The sequence below is a fragment of the Nicotiana sylvestris genome, chromosome 3 (assembly GCF_000393655.2).
Source record: "Nicotiana sylvestris chromosome 3, ASM39365v2, whole genome shotgun sequence".
In the NCBI taxonomy this organism is placed as follows: Eukaryota; Viridiplantae; Streptophyta; class Magnoliopsida; order Solanales; family Solanaceae; genus Nicotiana; species Nicotiana sylvestris.
In genome coordinates this window covers 34,989,350-35,011,084 of record NC_091059.1, presented here as the reverse complement: position 1 = coordinate 35,011,084, position 21,735 = coordinate 34,989,350, and the positions used below count along the sequence as shown (strand labels likewise).

Here is a 21,735-nt window from a genome sequence, read left to right as displayed (position 1 = left end):
ATAAACCTACGTATTTTCCAAATTTCCCCTACAATTCTCATTTTATCTTTTACTTTCATGTACTTTTGTTTATATTTATCCTTCTAAAGTACTAAAAGGTAGTTAAAAAAGGTTCAATTTTGCTTTTAAACTTTGCAAAATTAGTCTTTTTTGTCTTCTGTTAAAAGTTTACTTCAAAAAAGATTTCGTTCTTACCCATACGTATTAATACCCTTCGTTTCTAACGACGCTCCAACCTACATATTTTGTTTATGCTGATCATTTTAAGTTGTCAAGTCGGGGAGACACTTGAAAGAAAAAAATTCAAATTTCCCCTCAACTTTATGAAAAAGGGAGAGGGAAGACAAAAGTCTGTATGATGGATAATTTTTTTTTTTTTGAAAATTCTTTTTAGAAAAAATGACTTACTCTTTACAAAATATTCTTCGATGGTTTATCGCAGAGAAAAATATCTTCTAAATAAAATATCTACTAAAAATTGATAATAATATTATTAAATCAAATAATGATTTGATGACAGTTTCTCAGCATTAAAGAATGATAATATGTGCTGGCCAAATATTGATGTGAAGTTAAGGGGGGTCGTTTGGTAGGATGTATTAGGGAAAATAATATATGTATTATTTTTGGTATTATTAATCCCTTATTTCGTAATATATTTCAATTTATGTGTAACTAATGTAATTACTAGTTACACACTATAGTCAATACTATTTTTGTACATAGCAAACTATGACATTAACAATATCGTAATTTTTAATATATGGATAAGCAAATATAAATATAGAACTACCGTTTCTAAATCTTTTCCAACGAGATAGATGGAGGGTATTTTTCGAACAAATAATTTTTTTTAAAAGTGTTGCAATAGATATTATTTTTAATACACAAAATTAAATAGTTGATAAGAAATAATTCCAGTATAATTAATCCCAACATTACCAATACACTCTATTCAGCAGGGGCCTATGCATAATTTTTTGTGTGGTGTCAAAATTTATAGAATGAGAATATTTGCCAAAAAATAAGTGCTAGTTTAGCTTCAAACCTCTAACCTCTTAGAGCAAAATCAAGCATATACAAACACGCTAAGAGACAATATGTGTCAAGTGATATTATTTTTCTACTTATTAGTTTCCTCACTGTATTTATTTTTTGCAAAAAAAGTTTGACGAAGTAGTATCACGTGACATCGTTTCCTTGAATATACGTCCGCCACTAATATTCAGTATTCTTTTTGTACACTCTATCAAACGACCCCTAATAGTTAAAATTGTTGTAAATGACATAACTTCCCAAAAAAGTAAATGAAGTTATTTTCCCCAATCCCCAGTTTGCCTGTCACGGTCCAGATTTCCCACCTCGGGAGTCGTGATAGCGCCTACTAATGAGAACTAGGCAAGCCAAATCTTAACTACTTGCTGCACTTTCATTTTTGCTTCTTTTAACAAATACAAGTCGATAATATGATAAAAGTGGAATTTTAAATAAATAAGCGGAAGTCAACAATTATATATCTTAAGGCTACGTCTATTACAACTTTTAAAAACCTCAAATACCCCAAAACCTGGTGTCACAATGTCACAGACTATCTAAGAGTTACTACATACAAGGTCTGAAGAAATACAATACACTGTTTATGAACAAAGGAAATGAAACAGGAAATAGAGATAGAGGGAGACGTCAGGGCCTGCGGACGCCTGCAGGTCTATCTTGGGTCTCCGAGTGGACTGAAGGAAGCCCTCCAACTATTGTCCGAAAGCTGCTCCTGGATCTGCACACAGTGCAGAGTGTAGTATCAGCACAACCAACCCCATGTACTGGTAAGTGTCTAGCCTAACCTCGGGGAAGTAGTGACGGGGCTAGGACCAGACTACCAAATAAACCTGTGTAGTTCATATATATATATATATATATATATATATATATATATATATATATATATATATACAGCGAAAAAGAAATACAGAAATAACCAGTCAATGTGGGAGGGGGAAACATGCTGTGGGGGCGATAATAGTTCCAAATAGATATGCATCAAGTAAGGAAAGAAACGACATAACTAGAATATCAACAAAGAAGCAGAAATCAACAATTGCACGGCATCACCCTTCGTGCTTTTACTCCCAGCCTCACCAAAGCAGTTATATACTAAAAACGTGCACGGCATCACACTTCGTGCTTTTACTCTCATCCTCACCAAGACAATCATATAATCAAAATGTACATGGCATCACCCTTCGTGCTTTTACTCTCTTTCCTCAACATATGATCAATAGAATCGGCAAGGAATGGTACGCCGTGCGGCACGACATCACTCTTCATGCTTTTACACTCTTTCCTCACAATATTAAACAATACACGACATCACCCTTCGTGCTTTAACACTCTTCCTCACCCAAACAAAAATCACAAACAAAGGGGCAAAGGAATAAACAAAATAATAATAGAAATCCCGGCACAGGAACACAATTAAATAATTAAATCCCGGCATGGGAACAACATCAATAATCTCAACATCCCGACAAGAGAGATAATTAACAAAGCAACAATATCCCGGCAAGGGAACAATTTAATAACTCTTTCTAAATTTTACTCTACAATTTACTTCACAACTCGAGCGAATGCTCTAGAGGTTCGATTATCACTTATACTTTCACAACTCATTTCACAACTCGAGCCAATGCTCTAGAGGTTCGATTATCACTTATGCTTTCACAACTCATTTCACAACTCGTGCCATTGCTCTAAAAGTACAATTGTCACGTATACTTTCACAATTTCACTATACAACTTGAGCCAACGCTCCTCAATATTCATAGGTCACAATTCTTTCCACAAGCTTTATATAACAATTAGGAATCTTCACCAAGGCATGAATAATACAACAAAATCATGAAAACCACAATATAAGACCCACGGTCATGCTTGATACCAACGTATAGATACTCGTCACCATGCCTATACGTTGTACTCGACAAGAAGCAAATAGCAAATAGGACACAACTCCTAATCCCTCAAGCTAAGGTTAGACCGAACACTTACTTCGATGCCACGAACACAATTCAAGTTTCAATTATAGCTTTACCCCTCGATTCCTCCGCCAATTCGCCCATATCTAGCCACAAGTTACTTAATTACATCAATAAACGCTAAATGAATCAATTTGAATGCATGAAAATGGGTTTTCCAAAGTTTTACCCAAAAAGTCAAAAATCGCTCTCGGGCCCATATGGTCAAAACCCGAGGTTCTAACCAAAATCCGATTACACATTCCTCCACGAGCTCAAATATGTAATTTGTTTTGAAATCGGATCTCAAATCGAGGTCCAAATCCCCAATTTTTGAAAAACCTAGGTTCTACCCAAAACACCCAATTTCTCCCATGAAAATAATTGATTTGAAACTGAAATCATGTTAAAAGATGTTAATGATTGAAGAAAACTAGTTAAAAATGACTTACAATTGATTTGTAGAAGAAAGGTTGTTTGAAAAATCGTCTCTTATGTTTTAGGGTTTTGAAAAATGAAAAATAACTGAAAATCCCGTCTATTTATACCTCTCTCAGACCCCCTGTGCAGACCGCACAAAATGGACTGCAGCCGCACAAGCCTTTCTGAGATACTGCGGTCCAGTGCCCTGTGCGGACCACACGAAATGGACCGCGGCCGCACAGGTCTCCACCGCGCACCGCACGAAATCGAGCCCGTCAAAGAGGGGCAGCTGTAAGCACGTGATTTTTGACCCTCCCCGAGAATTTTCACATTTTTAGCGTGAATATGTGAAATTGGGTCTAGTATAGCTATTTTAACTATTTTTACTTTATTTCGTTGCAAAAAGAAAAATTTCAAAAATATATATATATAAATTTTAGTTTATGTATCTCTCATAAACTTGAAAAATACAAAAATTGTACTTTATTTTGGTACTTTATATAAATTCGAAAATTACAAAAAATATAGTTCTATTAATGTTTGCAGTCATTATAATTTTGAAAAATACAAAAATATTACTTCATATTTTTGTCTTTATTAAAGAACGAAAATTACAAAAAATAGTTTTATTAATATTCTATAGTCATTTTAACTTTGAAAAATACAAAAAAAAACATTACTTCATATTTTATCTTAATATTTAAAAAAACGAAAATTACAAAAATAGTTTTATTAATATTTTGTAGCTATTTTAAATCTTGAAAAAATATTTAAAAAATATATAGTTTTGTTTGAATACTAGTCTTATTTTTGGTAGTTATTTTGCTTACATAGGACTAGTTAAGCAAAGTGTTCCTATTTCTCGGGTCCGGGCAAAAGAATAATATTCAGGTTCAAACTACCCGGTTTTAGGCCTAATTTTCGGACCTAGCCCATAATAAACCGTGTCCAGGACACATGGGGACCCCACCACGCGTGGGGACATAAACCTTGAACCCCACCACGCGTGGGGCTCATTTTTCTTGGCCAAAGCTACAAATGCACGGACTTGGACATTTTCAAAGGGGGGACCAACGAAAGGACTTGGATTTTTGAAAAAGAGGGGACTTTGGAAATTTTAAAGAAAGAAAAAACGGACAGGAGGACGGGGGGGGGGGGGACTTTTGGAAAAGGATTTTAAAAAAGGGAACTGTTGAATATCCTTCTTCAGGAGGAAGGGAACAGAAAACCCTACTGGGGAAAAAACCTACGAAAACCAACTCCCCTCCACCAACTTCACAAACGACCACTCCTCCATTACTACCTGAAACCACTCCGTCACCCAACGACTGTCCATAACCTGCTGCCCAGTTCAGTCGACCACCACCCCCGTCAACAAACACCCAAAACCCTGCTGCTTCGTCACCTTCCCCAGCATCACGACCAACAAACACCACCTCCCGTTAAGCCCCCTCCTCCTCACGTCCAGGCTCCAGCCATCGCCACCACCTCACGTCCAACACCACGTCCAAACACCATTACTGAACACCACCATTGATGCCCGCTACCGGCTCCTTCCATCGCTGTAACCCCGACGACCACTGCTGGTCGCAGTCCCCAGTCCAGCATCCAAACGACCCCTTTTGCTTCATATTCACGTATCAACCTGTTGCGTCGAAAAACAGAAATGCAGCAGCCACCAACATTTCGTGCGTTGGCAGTTTTGGCCGAGGTTTCTCTCCATTGAGGTCGTCGTCGTTCGTCGAGGTCCGGAACGTCGAGGTTGTTCCGAGTTTTTTGTTGTTGTTCCTCGTCCAGTGAAGTCCAGCTTGAGTCCCGTCGGGGTCGTGTTTGTCGTTCTGAGGTTGTCGAAGTTCAAAGGTTATTGTTCCTCATCCTTTGCTTCATTTTGTTCATTTCGTATATTAGGGTTCAAGGCAAATGAGAGTATTGATGAATGCCAATAATGCAATTTTTTGTTGTCGTGTTAAAAATGCTTATTTTATGGATAGTTATTGCCAGCTTGAAGTAACTGTGAAAACATCTGAACGGTTTGTGAGTCGTCTTGGTTGAATCGTTTTTTTTATTTTATTTTTACCAGGGATATTATTACTTATTAGAATCGTTGTTTTCGTTTAACCTCAGATGACGTCATGGGTAAAAAATCATAATTGCTTTTAGGCTTGCCTTTAATAAATAAAATGAGGCGATCCTCGAAAAATGCACAAGCTGCGGGGACCTCTAAATGTATATACTAAATACTTAGATTCCGGGACGGGCCGTTTAGCAAATTTCACGGCCCTACCCAAAATAATAATGCGCTAGTTGCTTTAGGCGCGCCTTTAATAATGTTATCTCCCTGAACTCGGGTGCACATTTATGTGACCCAAATCCAAATCTCAACGAAATCGAAATGTGTCTATAACCACGAGTGCATTGATTGTGACGTGGTATGAGATGCATTTACATGACGTTGCAAATTCCTTTTTTTTAATAATGAATGAGACGAGCCTCGCCAAATAAAAATGCAAATTGCGGGTCCCTCAATAATTAGTCATAATAAATACTTAGAATTTGGGATGGACCGTTTAGTGAATTTCACTGCCTTCCCTAAAGATAATAACGCGTTAGCCTCTTTAGACGCGATTTAATCAAATTACTTTCTTAAACTCGGGTGTGCATTTCATGCGACCCAAAGCCAAATCTCAAAACATCAAATAAAATGCGTTCCGGATTGTGGGTGCATTTCATGTGACGCAGTCCAAAGACGTGTTTTAAGCGATGTTCACATTCTTGTAAAAACAATAATAATAAAGCGGTTAAAAGTTAAAATTTGCACATAAGTTCATACTTGTATAAAATCAGATAATCAAGCCGAATATAACAATTGAGCGACCGTGCTAGAACCACGGAACTCGGGAATGCCTAACACCTTCTCCCGGGTTAACAGAATTCCTTATCCGGATTTCTGGTACGCAGACTATAATATAGAGTCATTATTTTCCTCGATTCGGGATTAAAATTGGTGACTTGGGACACCCTAAATCTCCCAAGTGGCGACTCTGAAATAATTAAACCAATCCCGTTTCGATTGTCCTTTAATTGGAAAAAACTCCCTTGCGCCCTCTCGGGTGCGGAAAAAGGAGGTGTGACAGCTCTGGCGACTCCGCTGGGGACTAAACCCAGAACCACTGGTTCAGGGTTAAGAATTCGAGCTTAGAATAATTGTTATTATTTGGCTTTATTTATTATCTGATTTTTACATGTTTGAGCCTAATGTGCTAAATGCTGCTTTTACTGCTTTGATATTACGTGAACTGTATATAAACTGTGCCGAAACCCCTATACTTTCTGAGTCTTCTAAATCATGAAGAAGGGCATACTTCGTATGACTTCTTTTCTGTATAGTGTCAAATCCCAATTTAGAACGAGGTTCGGATAAGTTGCTAAGCCGGTGAAGCTTCTGTATTCCCGGTACGCTGCCCCCCCTCGGCTCGAGCTGTCCGCTCGGGTAAGCCAGGTCTAGAACAAACACCCAGGTTCTGAACCTAGTATAACAAAGCCACATGCCGGATCCCTAGTAGGAACGTTTATTTGCATCATGTGCATTTGACTTAGGGGACTCAACACAGGGGTTGGGTCCGTCTAGGACAAGCAACCTGAAAATAATAGACCATCTTATGGCATCCTATGTGCTACATGTTGTATTCAGTCAAGGGCGAATGGGTCATTTGGTCATTTCCAGCATGATGTTATTTTAATCAAAGCATGGGGAACATTTGTGGAATCCAAGAAGCCTTGGAATTCCCTATGTCCCCCACGCTTGCTTTTTGGGAAAACACATGGGGAACATTTGTGGAATCCAAGAAGTCTTGGAATTCCCATATGTCCCCCACGCTTCATATGTTGGAAAAAGCGCATGGGGAACATTTGCGAAATCCAAGATGTCTTGGAAATCCTTATGTTTCCCATGCCACATTTTGAAAATAACAATAAATATAAAAAAAATAAAAATACATATAAAAACAAGGCATGAAAATTCAAAAAATTTTGTACGTTGTCATCATTTTCCACAAATTAGAAAGTCGTGAAAAGATGAGGAAATGGCAGTGTAGAGATATAACTACTTATTTTTAGAAAGAAAAAAAAACAAATGTCCAAGTAGTGTCGAAACTCTGCCGAAATTTTGAGAATATAAAATAAAAAATATGACTTATTAGTTTGTTTTATTAAAAAAAAAGCATTAATAGAAAAGGAAATTGTTTGTCTTGCCATAAAAATGAAAAAAAAAAGCCTTGTTTTTAAAATATGTGTTATTTATTTGTTTATGAAAATGACAAAATTAAAATAATCCAAAAATATTTTCTCCATTATTGGCTTCTCTAGGAAGTCTTTCTAATTGTTTTCAAAAAATAATATAATATAAAATAATAAAAAAAAAACAAATCCGAAAATATTGTGATTCTTTTTCAAAATTGAAAAGAAAATTCAAAATCCAAAAAAAATATATTTTGAGAAGCATTTCTTTTATTAAAAGCAAAATTCCGAAAAAATATTTTCTTCTTCTTCTTTAGAATAAAGAAAAAAAGAGCAAATGAAAATTCAAAATATATCTTGGAAGTGTTTCTTGTAAAAAGAAAATCAATAAAAAAAAATGCTTCCTTTCTTCTTTTAAAGTAGTTTATTTGACCGAACTACGCGGGTTTGATTCTCACCGGATGTGAGATACGTAGGCAACCCTCATCGGGTCCAACCCCACCTTCTCAAAAAAGAAGGAATGTTTTATGTTTTTCGTTAATTTGTTTGTTTGTTATGAATGAAAAATAATAGTCTATTTGATTGTTGTGAAAAAAGAATAATAATAATAAAAAAAAATAGAAATGGAAAAGGGTCTTCTCAAAAATAGCTTATTTGCCCGAACTACGCGGGTTTGATTCTCACCGGATGTGAGATACGTAGGCAACCCTCATCGGGTCCAACCCCACCTTTTGCTAAAAAAGCCAAAAAACAAATAATAATAATAATAATAAAAAAAAAGTACATGTCAAATTTTAATTTTTGTCATAAAGAAGTCGGGTGACGCTGTTTTATCAGACATAGCCGAATGTTCCCGAAAGGGACGCCGGAAGGCTGACTTTGCATAAACAGCCACCTTTGGGTCATTTTTTAACACTTGGTCCAGTTGACCCTCACAGCCTAAAAATCTTCGTCCCCAAGACGTTGAAAGGCCGTGTTTGCAATATTGACTTTTCCAATTTGAAAAACGATAAAAAGAGTTATAAATAAGTCAGGTGATGTTGTTTAGTCATAAATAGACGAATGTTCCCGAAAGGGACGCCGGAAGGTTGACTTGGCATAAACAGCCACCTTTGGGTCGTTTTGAGATATGGACCCACACAGCCTTAAAAATCTTCGTCCCCGAGGCGCTGAAGGGCCGTGTTTGCAACACCAGGTTTTTATTACAATTTGAAAAAAAAAACCAAGAGTTGGCGGTCAGGTGAATACCGTCCAAATTTTGTCATAATAAGTCGAGCCAGCTTCGGCCGCATCTTAAACCGTTCTTGCCGAAATAGCCTTAGAATATCTTTCAGTTGTCGAAAGGTTATTTTCGTAAAAGAATGGGCAAGTTGGTAAAGTGTCATAAAATAATCCTCCCCGGCCTCAAAATTCATGTGAAATTCGGAAGGGGCCACATTTGCACAAATAACCATTTGGTTGCATTTGTCGAACAGAGAAAGGGAGTTAGCCTTTTGTTTTTGAGTTTATAAATCTCTTGATTAAAGTATATGGGTTATTTGATTTTCGAGTTTGTAGGTCATCTTCAAACCTTTGAAACCCAGTTTGTTTTAATATGAAAATTGAAAAATGGTTTGTTATTGTTTATCTCTTATTGGTCCGAACTACGCAAGGTCTGATTCATGCGGGGGCATGATACGTAGGCAATCTCCATAAGATTCGACCACAACAAAAAATAAAAAATAAGAGAAATTTTGAAAAAAAAAAAAGAGAAAAAAAGAGAAAAGAAAGAAAATAAAATGAAAAAAAAATCTAAAGAAAAAGAAAATACAAAATATAATAAAATACAGGGGTTCCCAAAGTACTTCAAAGGGGCAAATAAGCAAGCCGGGATGACGCATGTTGTTTGAAGCAGGGATGACGCATGTTGTTTGAAGCAAGGCATGTTAGAAACGGTTAACTGCCTAGGGGCATTGCATCCTCAATGTGTTGTTATCAAATCTGTTAAACTCTAAACGCTAACAAGTTTGTTGTTTTCCGAATCTCAAACAGTTAGTTGTTAAAGAATTCTGGCAACACACCCTTACCAAACTAGATCCAAAGGACCGATAACAACAAGCATGACTACTTCAGAGAATAGCACCGAGGAAGAAAGGCCGATGAGCCAGTTGTTAAAGGAAGCGATGGAAAAGATAGAAATGATGGGACTAGAGATGAATGCAATGCAGCTAGCTCTAGCCAAAGCACAAAAGAGCCCTGAGCCACTAGGGCACGTGCCGGAATACCCTCACTCCGGCCCTTCAACAAGCCTCCCAAATCCCCGTTACCATCAAGAAAGAAGCCCTTATGATTCCCAGGCTCCACCACCCCATCAATCTCTCCCCACACCCGATATTCCCACTTTTGTGGGACCCACACCAGCCCCCTTGCACAGAACGACCAGTGAGCCATTGTTTCAGGCTCACGATACGCAATACTATCCCCCTGAGCCTACATTCCATGCCCTCGAACCACATGCTTACAATCCACACTTGGAGGTACCGGCAGAGATCGAAAAGCCGGTTAAAGCCCCTGAACAGGATGAGGTGTTGAGAAAATTCAAAAGCCTGGAGCAGTCCTTCAGGAGCCTGCACGGTTTGGGCAACCAGGTCAGCGTAGCATACAAAGATCTATGCCCTTTCCCGGACGTCCAACTCCCGGCTGGGTTCAAGATGCCTAAATTTGATTTATATGAAGGGCACGGTGATCCCATGGCGCATTTGCGGGGATTCTGTAGCAAAATGAGAGGGGCAGGTGGCAAAGATAAGCTGCTGATAGCTTATTTCGGCCAAAGCTTGAGTGGTTCGGCACTAGAATGGTACACCAGGCAAGATTCCAGTAGGTGGTATACTTGGGATGATCTGGCGCAGGCTTTCGCAGGTCATTTCCAGTACAATCTCGAGATAGTCCCTGACTGTCTCACATTGCTGAGGACTGGAAAGAAGCCCGGGGAAAGTTTTCGCGAGTTCGGGTTCCGCTGGAGAGAGCAAGCAGCCAGAGTTGATCCTCCCATGAGAGAGGGAGAAATGGTGGACTACTTCTTGCAGACACTGGATCCAACTTACTTTGGTCACTTGGTGACGACGGTTGGGAAATCCTTCAATGAAGTAGTAAAGATAGGGGTCATGATAGAGGAGGGTCTGAGGTCTGACAAAATCCTGAATTACTCAGCGCTCAAGGCAACGACCCAAGCTATTCAGAGCGACACGGGAGGTGCCCTGGGAAGGAGGAAGAAAGAAGAAATTGCCACGATTGAGGCAAGCAGTTGGTCCAGGTCTGGTAAACCATACTACAACCAACCCAGACCCCACAAACCAAACTACCCATACAACCCACCTCAACACCACTATTCACCTCAAGAACCACACTTCCCCGTGCACCAAGCCCAAACATATACTCGGCCTCCGGTTCGCCCGCAATGGCGCGTGTCGGCTCCCCAGAACACACATACACCACCGCAAAACACCTATCTACCGCCAAGAGCTTACAAGAACCCTCCAGGGGCAGGTTTTCGGGGAAATCAGGCTTTCAGAAATGAAAGAATCCAAAGAACATTCACTGAGTTGGGGGAAACCTATACTGTCGTGTTCCACAAATTAAGGCAGTTAGGTTTGTTGTGTCCTGTTGATCCCAGATTGCCAAATCCCCTTCCCAAAAATATGGACCTCTCGGTAAGCTGTGAGTATTGTTCGGGGGCTCCCGGACATGATACCGAGAAGTGTTGGAAGTTGAAACATGTCGTACAGAATCTTATTGACACCAACAAGATTGAAGTTCAGACACCAGAGGCTGAAAGCAAAGATTCCTTATTTTGAAAGCAAAGATCAACAATTGAATGGCTACTCCTCTTCTTATACGAAGGGAGTCTTGGTAGTGGGCTCTGATTTTCTTTTTTGTTGTCTGGATTATTCCAGGGTTGTAATCCAGATTTTTTTTTCTTGTGCTCGCCAAAGTGTGAAACCTTGCTATCCCGTATTTTAATAAAGTGAGTTTTTTTCTCATTCCTTATTTGGTTTTAATTTTTCTTCTTATTTTCTGAACAGTTCTCTTTATACTGGTTCTAATGACATGGCATGCATGACGGATCTTCAACCTAGTCTAAAAAAATCAATTTGATTTCGAACTTATAGTACAAGATTGTGATGATAAGTCGGAATACGATAAGGATGAAGCCTTCGAAGAAATTAACAGAGATTTGAGCCAATTTGAAAAAAGAGGGCCCAACTGACACGGAAGCCGTCAATCTAGGGATGCGGATGACATCAGGGAAGAACTAATCAAAGCACTTACTGAATTCAAAACATTCTGCATGGTCATACGACGACATGCCGGGTTGAAGCACCAATTTAGTGGTTCAAAATTTGCCCACTGACCCGACATTTCCCCCCGTCAAGCAAAATTAAGGAAGTCCAAAACCGACTCTAAACATAGCAAGCCCAATGACGCTTTGTGATCAACAAATATCGAAGGGAAATGCGTCGACATGGTTATCAATTCTGACACAGTTGAGAGATATTATGTATGATTGTAATTGTTGTTTGTTGGTATTTAGCATTTATCAGAGAATGAAATGACGGAGGCAATTCTTTCTTCTATCCAAACACTTTAACCTTTGCTTCCCCTTTTGAGCCTTATTTATTTTTTTTATTTTTTTCTCATACCCCTCTTTTGGAATCAGTAATGAAAATGAAAGAAAAGAAAAAACAAAGTAATGATGATAAGAACAAAAGAAAAGTCACAAAAAAAACAAAGGAATTGGGAACTACGTTTGACCTGATTCCTCAAAGAAGGATACGTAGGCGCCTCACGGCTCGGTCATAGTGTAACAAAAAAACAAAAATCCCCAAGCAAGAAAAACTGGGGCAGAAGTTGATTCCGAGAGTTGTAATGTTTTACCCATCAAAATCATCTTGAACCTCTTGTTACCCCTTTTTTTTAACCATACACGAAAACCCATATTGACGTCCAAAAAGACCTCCCGATCAGTAACTGAGAAGTGCTAAGTCAATGCAAATGGATGTCGGGGATAACACTCTGATCCCCAGCAAAGAAGAAGATCACAAGCTGGAAATGAATTGATAGCCGAAAGAATCCCCAACAGAAAGTCATATCGGCATCACTCCGATCCCCAGTTGAAAAATAAAATAAAATGAGAGAGTCTTATCGGTGAAAACCTTCACAGGCACCATAAGGCGATGAGAGTTGAGAGAAATGAGAGAGTCTTATTAGTGAAAACCCCTCGAAGGGCACTATGAGGCGACAAGACAAGATTGGCGGGAAGGATCCGCATTTGGCAAAGAGTTGAGTGCCTGTTTATCCTCAGCAACATGAGGCCGTCCGAAGGGTTGATTGATACAAATAGACTGGGTTGATTAATCCGGAATGCGTGACATGATCGTTGGGATCGGTTATATCATTCAGATAAGTTCTTTTCTTTCCTTTTCCCCAGCATTTGTTCAGAAAGACTTCTTCTTTTTCTATTTTTGAAATTCTTCACTTTTTCATTTCTTGGTTTAAAGATTTTACCTCCCCAACAATTTATTTTTGAAAAGGATTTTCAGAGCTTACTACCAGTTGCCAAAATGATGCAAAGCAAAATGCGAATAGGACATGCCAAAGATAAGACGAGCAGCGAAAAGAAGTTGGTCGCAAGACCAAATGTTGAATAGGTCTAGATCCCAAGAGGACCAAATTTCCAAGGGTAGCTGGAGGAAAACAGGAAAACAACAGTTGAGAAAATAAAAGCAAAATTCATTCCCAGCAAAATAACCCCCAGCAAGTTTTGATAGTGTAATGAAGCACAAAGCGGGGGAGAGAGAAAGGGAGAAACCATCCCCAGCAGGAGTGGCACGACCACTCACAATGTGTTAAAACTAACAAATTTTCTGTGATTTGAAGCAGGAAAAGGAAATCTTGTTAATGGCGAAAAACATGCCACAAGGAAAAGCACCAAAACTGGGGCAGAAAATTTCCTGCCATTTGTCGAAAATTTTCTCGGAGGAACGAGGAAATCAATTCAAGTTTTAAGAGATAGCAAGACAACACGATTCTAAGAAAAACGGTCGGAGGTAAGACAATTCCAAGCTTTTGAAGATGGGTTCATCCGCCCTCGAATAGGATATTTTGGGTTCATCCGCCCCCGAATAGGATATTTTGGGTTCATCCGCCCCCGAATAGGATATTTTGGGTTCATCCGCCTTCGAATAGGATATTTTGGGTTCATCCGCCCTCGAATAGGATATTTTGGGTTCATCCGCCCTCGAATAGGATATTTTTGGGTTCATCCCCCTCGAATAGGATATTTTGGGTTCATCCGCCCTCGAATAGGATATTTTGGGTTCATCCGCCCTCGAATAGGATATTTTGGGTTCATCCGCCCTCGAATAGGATATTTTGGGTTCATCCGCCCTCGAATAGGATATTTTGGGTTCATCCGCCCTCGAATAGGATATTTTGGGTTCATCCGCCCTCGAATAGGATATTTTGGGTTCATCCGCCCTCGAATAGGATATTTTTGGGTTCATCCGCCCTCGAATAGGATATTTTGGGTTCATCCGCCCTCGAATAGGATATTTTGGGTTCATCCGCCCTCGAATAGGATATTTTTGGGTTCATCCGCCCTCGAATAGGATATTTTGGGTTCATCCGCCCTCGAATAGGATATTTTGGGTTCATCCGCCCTCGAATAGGATATTTTGGGTTCATCCGCCCTCGAATAGGATATTTTGGGTTCATCCGCCCTTGAATAGGATATTTTTGGGTTCATCCGCCCTCGAATAGGATATTTTGGGTTCATCCGCCCTCGAATAGGATATTTTGGGTTCATCCGCCCTCGAATAGGATATTTTGGGTTCATCCGCCCTCGAATAGGATATTTTGGGTTCATCCGCCCTCGAATAGGATATTTTGGGTTCATCCGCCCTCGAATAGGATATTTTTGGGTTCATCCGCCCTCGAATAGGATATTTTGGGTTCATCCGCCCTCGAATAGGATATTTTTGGGTTCATCCGCCCTCGAATAGGATATTTTGGGTTCATCCGCCCTCGAATAGGATATTTTGGGTTCATCCGCCCTCGAATAGGATATTTTGGGTTCATCCGCCCTCGAATAGGATATTTTGGGTTCATCCGCCCTCGAATAGGATATTTTGGGTTCATCCGCCCTCGAATAGGATATTTGGGTTCATCCGCCCTCGAATAGGATATTTTGGGTTCATCCGCCCTCGAATAGGATATTTTGGGTTCATCCGCCCTCGAATAGGATATTTTGGGTTCATCCGCCCTCGAATAGGATATTTTAGGTTCATCCGCCCTCGAATAGGATATTTTGGGTTCATCCGCCCTCGAATAGGATATTTTGGGTTCATCCGCCCTCGAATAGGATATTTTGGGTTCATCCGCCCTCGAATAGGATATTTTTGGGTTCATCCGCCCTCGAATAGGATATTTTGGGTTCATCCGCCCTCGAATAGGATATTTTTGGGTTCATCCGCCCTCGAATAGGATATTTTGGGTTCATCCGCCCTCGAATAGGATATTTTGGGTTCATCCGCCCTCGAATAGGATATTTTGGGTTCATCCGCCCTCGAATAGGATATTTTGGGTTCATTCGCCCTCGAATAGGATTTTATTTTCTAAATTGTTGTTGAAACCAGGCGCCCACCTGTATAACGAGAGGAATACATTTCAGTCTTTACTTTTCAAGTGTTGAAATTGGGAGCCCGCCCATAATAACAGAGGAATACATTTCAGTCCTTACATTTCAAGCATTGAAGTTAGGCGCCCACCTATATAACAAGGGAATACATCCTAATCTAGTGTTTAGTTCACTCTCAGCACTGCATCAGTAGTGTCAGTGGGCTACGATTTTGCTAACGACTCACAAACCTCCCCAATGCAAACTAGGTTAGGAAATTTTGTTTGTTTTGTTTGTTTTGATTGTCAGGGACCCGCCTGTAGAACGGAGTTTGTGGTATGTCAAAGATCGAAGAAGTCAGGAGTCCGCCTGTCAAAGATCAAGCAGTGACCCACTGGAAAGCAGAAGGATTACAACAGAAATCCCCAGCATTCAATCCAAGTTAGAAGCTCGCCTCAAGAACGCGAATCAATAGTCTGGGATGATCAACAGAAGCTGGTCACAAAAACAAAAAAAAAACAAAAAAACAAGAAAAAAAAAGAAGAAGAAAAAAAGAAGAAAGAGAAGAGTCCAAAATACGGAAGTGGAGAACAAATGTGGTCTGCTCAAGAACTAGCACCTACAACTAGCAAGTATCAAGGTTCAAATCCAAAGTCTGTATGAAGCACCATTCAAGACTCAAGATCAAGTTTCAGAAGACTTAAGAGATAGGAATCCTTGTAACTAGTAGCTGATAGGCTTAGTTAGTCTTTTTCAGTTTTCATTTTTGTTGTAATGACAGGACCGCGGACCGGAACCTCAACGGAACGACACCTCGATCGGCTCTTCACCTCGGTACACTTCACTATCTCTCTCATTCCCGAACTACACGTGGCCTAATTCCTGTATAACCAAGGATATGTAGGCAGCTCAGATACCAGGGCTCGGTCACATTCCCTCCCTTTCCTTCAGTGTAGTCCGTCCAAGTAATGGTCGGGTCAAAAACACGTCTAGTCGTTCTTTGTCGGAAAACTCTTCGTGTTTCCAGTCAAAGAGGGGCAGCTGTAAGCACGTGATTTTTGACCCTCCCCGAGAATTTTCACATTTTTAGCGTGAATATGTGAAATTGGGTCTAGTATAGCTATTTTAACTATTTTTACTTTATTTCGTTGCAAAAAGAAAAATTTCAAAAATATATATATATAAATTTTAGTTTATGTATCTCTCATAAACTTGAAAAATACAAAAATTGTACTTTATTTTGGTACTTTATATAAATTCGAAAATTACAAAAAATATAGTTCTATTAATGTTTGCAGTCATTATAATTTTGAAAAATACAAAAATATTACTTCATATTTTTGTCTTTATTAAAGAACGAAAATTACAAAAAATAGTTTTATTAATATTCTATAGTCATTTTAACTTTGAAAAATACAAAAAAAAACATTACTTCATATTTTATCTTAATATTTAAAAAAATGAAAATTACAAAAATAGTTTTATTAATATTTTGTAGCTATTTTAAATCTTGAAAAAATATTTAAAAAATATATAGTTTTGTTTGAATACTAGTCTTATTTTTGGTAGTTATTTTGCTTACATAGGACTAGTTAAGCAACGTGTTCCTATTTCTCGGGTCCGGGCAAAAGAATAATATTCGGGTTCAAACTACCCGGTTTTAGGCCTAATTTTCGGACCTAACCCATAATAAACCGTGTCCAGGACACATGGGGAACCCCACCACGCGTGGGGACATAAACCTTGAACCCCACCACGCGTGGGGCTCATTTTTCTTGGCCAAAGCTACAAATGCACGTACTTGGACATTTTCAAAGGGGGGACCAACGAAAGGACTTGGATTTTTGAAAAAGAGGGGACTTTGGAAATTTTAAAGAAAGAAAAAACGGACAGGAGGACGGGGGGGGGGGACTTTTGGAAAAGGATTTTAAAAAAGGGAACTGTTGAATATCCTTCTTCAGGAGGAAGGGAACAGAAAACCCTACTGGGGAAAAAACCTACGAAAACCAACTCCCCTCCACCAACTTCACGAACGACCACTCCTCCATTACTACCTGAAACCACTCCGTCACCCAACGACTGTCCATAACCTGCTGCCCAGTTCAGTCGACCACCACCCCCGTCAACAAACACCCAAAACCCTGCTGCTTCGTCACCTTCCCCAGCATCACGACCAACAAACACCACCTCCCGTTAAGCCCCCTCCTCCTCACGTCCAGGCTCCAGCCATCGCCACCACCTCACGTCCAACACCACGTCCAAACACCATTACTGAACACCACCATTGATGCCCGCTACCGGCTCCTTCCATCGCTGCAACCCCGACGACCACTGCTGGTCGCAGTCCCCAGTCCAGCATCCAAACGACCCCTTTTGCTTCATATTCACGTATCAACCTGTTGCGTCGAAAAACAGAAATGCAGCAGCCACCAACATTTCGTGCGTTGGCAGTTTTGGCCGAGGTTTCTCTCCATTGAGGTCGTCGTCGTTCGTCGAGGTCCGGAACGTCGAGGTTGTTCCGAGTTTTTTGTTGTTGTTCCTCGTCCAGTGAAGTCCAGCTTGAGTCCCGTTGGGGTCGTGTTTGTCGTTCTGAGGTTGTCGAAGTTCAAAGGTTATTGTTCCTCATCCTTTGCTTCATTTTGTTCATTTCGTATATTAGGGTTCAAGGCAAATGAGAGTATTGATGAATGCCAATAATGCAATTTTTTGTTGTCGTGTTAAAAATGCTTATTTTATGGATAGTTATTGCCAGCTTGAAGTAACTGTGAAAACATCTGAACGGTTTGTGAGTCGTCTTGGTTGAATCGTTTTTTTTTATTTTATTTTTACCAGGGATATTATTACTTATTAGAATCGTTGTTTTCGTTTAACCTCAGATGACGTCATGGGTAAAAAATCATAATTGCTTTTAGGCTTGCCTTTAATAAATAAAATGAGGCGATCCTCGAAAAATGCACAAGCTGCGGGGACCTCTAAATGTATATACTAAATACTTAGATTCCGGGACGGGCCGTTTAGCAAATTTCACGGCCCTACCCAAAATAATAATGCGCTAGTTGCTTTAGGCGCGCCTTTAATAATGTTATCTCCCTGAACTCGGGTGCACATTTATGTGACCCAAATCCAAATCTCAACGAAATCGAAATGTGTCTATAACCACGGGTGCATTGATTGTGACGTGGTATGAGATGCATTTACATGACGTTGCAAATTCCTTTTTTTTAATAATGAATGAGACGAGCCTCGCCAAATAAAAATGCAAATTGCGGGTCCCTCAATAATTAGTCATAATAAATACTTAGAATTTGGGATGGACCGTTTAGTGAATTTCACTGCCTTCCCTAAAGATAATAACGCGTTAGCCTCTTTAGACGCGATTTAATCAAATTACTTTCTTAAACTCGGGTGTGCATTTCATGCGACCCAAAGCCAAATCTCAAAACATCAAATAAAATGCGTTCCGGATTGTGGGTGCATTTCATGTGACGCAGTCCAAAGACGTGTTTTAAGCGATGTTCACATTCTTGTAAAAACAATAATAATAAAGCGGTTAAAAGTTAAAATTTGCACATAAGTTCATACTTGTATAAAATCAGATAATCAAGCCGAATATAACAATTGAGCGACCGTGCTAGAACCACGGAACTCGGGAATGCCTAACACCTTCTCCCGGGTTAACAGAATTCCTTATCCGGATTTCTGGTACGCAGACTATAATATAGAGTCATTATTTTCCTCGATTCGGGATTAAAATTGGTGACTTGGGACACCCTAAATCTCCCAAGTGGCGACTCTGAAATAATTAAACCAATCCCGTTTCGATTGTCCTTTAATTGGAAAAAAATCCCTTGTACCCTCTCGGGTGCGGAAAAAGGAGGTGTGACAACCGCGGATCGCACAAATTACACCGCGGTCGCGAAGTCCCCACCGCGGCGGCGAAGCTTCCACCACGGACCGCGAGACCTGGCTTCAGAAACCTGCAACTTCGCTGAATCTGCAACTTTTTCCTAAGTGTAAAAACATCCCGAAACTCACCCGAGCCCTCGGGGCTCCAAACCAAATATCATACTAACTCAAAAACATCATATGGACCTACTCGTGCGATCACATCATCAAAATAACATGTAAAATCATGAATTAAACCTCAAAACTCAACATTTTCATCAAGAACTCTCAAAGTCCATAACTCTTCAACCGGAAGTCCAACTCACGTCAAATAAACGCTGTTTTTCACCAAATTTCACAGTTATCTTTCAAATACCATAACAAGTTTGTACCGGGCTCCGGAACCAAAATACGGGCCCGATAACAATGGTTTCAAACATTAATTCTTTTCTTTATTCCTTAGATAATTCAGTAAAATAATTTCTTTCAAAAATTGATTTCCAAGGCTTGGGACCTCAGAATTCATTTCCGGGTATACGCCCAAGTCCCATATTTTACTTCGGACCTCCCGGGATCGTCGGAACACGAATCCGAGTCCGTTTGCTAAGAATGTTGACCAAAGTCAATCATAATCAAAGTTTTAACTCTAAAATTTCTATTTCTCATATTTTCACATAGAAGGCTTTCCGAATATAGGTCCGGACCATGCACATAAATCAAGGTGGGGTAAAAAGGAAAGTTTTTAGGCCTCGGAACACTAAATGCACTTGCAACGCAAGTGATGACCCTTTTGGGTCATCACATTGCCTCTGGCAACTTAACACCAAAAAACGAATTATCTTCCAAAAAAATATTTCCCATCATGCGAAACACATCTAAATCCATTAAATGACTCAGAATTGGGATTTATGGTTTGAAAAATGATAAAAAGAAACAGTTCTTCGAAGACCATCTCTAATACAACACCAATTTTGACACCAAACACCATTTTAGTGTAAGATTTGTTTTTTTTTTGCTCCAATCCAATACCATTTTTTGCACCATTTTGGTGTGTTAATAATGTTACATCAAATTTGGTGTAACACTATTCATCAACACTATTACTATTCACTATTATTTTAATATTATCATTTATTATATAACACTTTTAATTTAACATATTATAATTTTGTAATTAATTATAGTTTTTATGTAATATCTTTATAATATTAATTTTTGGTGTATAATTTTTATAAATTAATTTTTGTATATTTTATTTTTATATTAAATTGTAAGTTAATTTTATTATAAGTTATAATTGTATAAAATATAAAACCATAAAAAAAATGAAACGTGCAAAACGAAATTATAATATGTTAATAAATAACACAATGTTCATTGATTATCAAGATGCTTGGGAATGAAGTCAAGTGCAAAACTGAAATATACTGTACAACATGATAATCGAGGATGAACGTGATCTTAATGCACCAATTCAAGATGCTTGGGAAGGTCCAACTCCAACAATTTTTAGCTCGGCACAAAAATATTAAGGACAAAGATGCTCATTTTACACTTCGTAATACATTATAGAGCATCCGAGAAGATTTTCATAGGGGGTGACTTTAATGGTCATGTTGGGGAGATGGCTAGAGGTTATGACGAGGTGCATGGAGGGTTCGGTTTCGGGGCTAGGAACGAGGGCGGTACTTCGTTGTTGGAGTTTGCTAAAGCTTTTGACTTGGTGTTAGCTAACATGGGTTTTCAGAAGAGGGAGGATCACCTGGTCACTTTCCGGAGTAGGGTTGCCAAGGCTCAGATTGATTATCTTCTCCTCAGGAGAGGTGATAAGGGCCTGTGTACGGATTGCAAGGTTATCCCGAGTGAGTGTCTGTCGATGCAGCATAGGCTCCTAGTAATGGATTTGGAGGTCAAGGGAGTAGGGAAGAAGAGAGCGGTGTACGGACAACCTAAGATCAAGTGGGGAACCTTGACTAAGGGAAAGGCTCAGGAGTTGAGGGAGAAGTTGTTGGCTATGAGGGCCCAGAGGAGCAGTGGGGACGCGAGTAGTATGTGGACCATGACAACAAACTGCATTAGGAAAGCTGTTAGGGAGGTGTTAGGGGTCTCGAAGGGTTACTCGGGTGGAAGGGGATTGGTGGTGGAATGAGGAGGTCCAAGAAAAAGTGAAAGCTAAGAAGCGGCGTATCTGAAGCTAGTGAGGAGCACGGATGAGGAAGAGCGAAGGTCGTATAGGGAGTGCTACAAGAAAACAAGGAGATATGCGAAGCTCGCGGTTACGGCGACCAAGACTGCAACTTTTGAAAGATTGTATGAGAATCTTGGTGGCAAAGGAGGGGATAGGAAGCTGCACAAGTTAGCCAAAATTAGGGAGAGGAAGGCTCGGTGTTACATCCCGTAAGTTTAACAACCTTGATACCGTTATATATATATTTGATATGGTATTTTGAGTATAACATTTTTGTAAAAAAAATAAAAATAAATAGTTTGAAAAAAATATGATTTCATATAGTTATTAATATTACC

The 21,735-nt window shown here is 39.4% G+C and overlaps 1 protein-coding gene across 1 annotated transcript; it reads left to right on the top strand.

Moving 5' to 3' along the window:
* The first annotated feature begins 20,833 nt into the window (after positions 1-20,833).
* LOC138887230 (uncharacterized) lies at positions 20,834-21,358 on the top strand. The gene has a single exon (XM_070168954.1). It carries the CDS (start codon positions 20,834-20,836, stop codon positions 21,356-21,358), a length of 525 nt encoding a protein of 174 aa, XP_070025055.1.
* Positions 21,359-21,735: the final 377 nt, after the last annotated feature.

Bases quoted from the DNA above. Each gene is read 5' to 3' on its own strand.
- LOC138887230 (XM_070168954.1), top strand. From the start codon at position 20,834: ATGGCTAGAGGTTATGACGAGGTGCATGGAGGGTTCGGTTTCGGGGCT.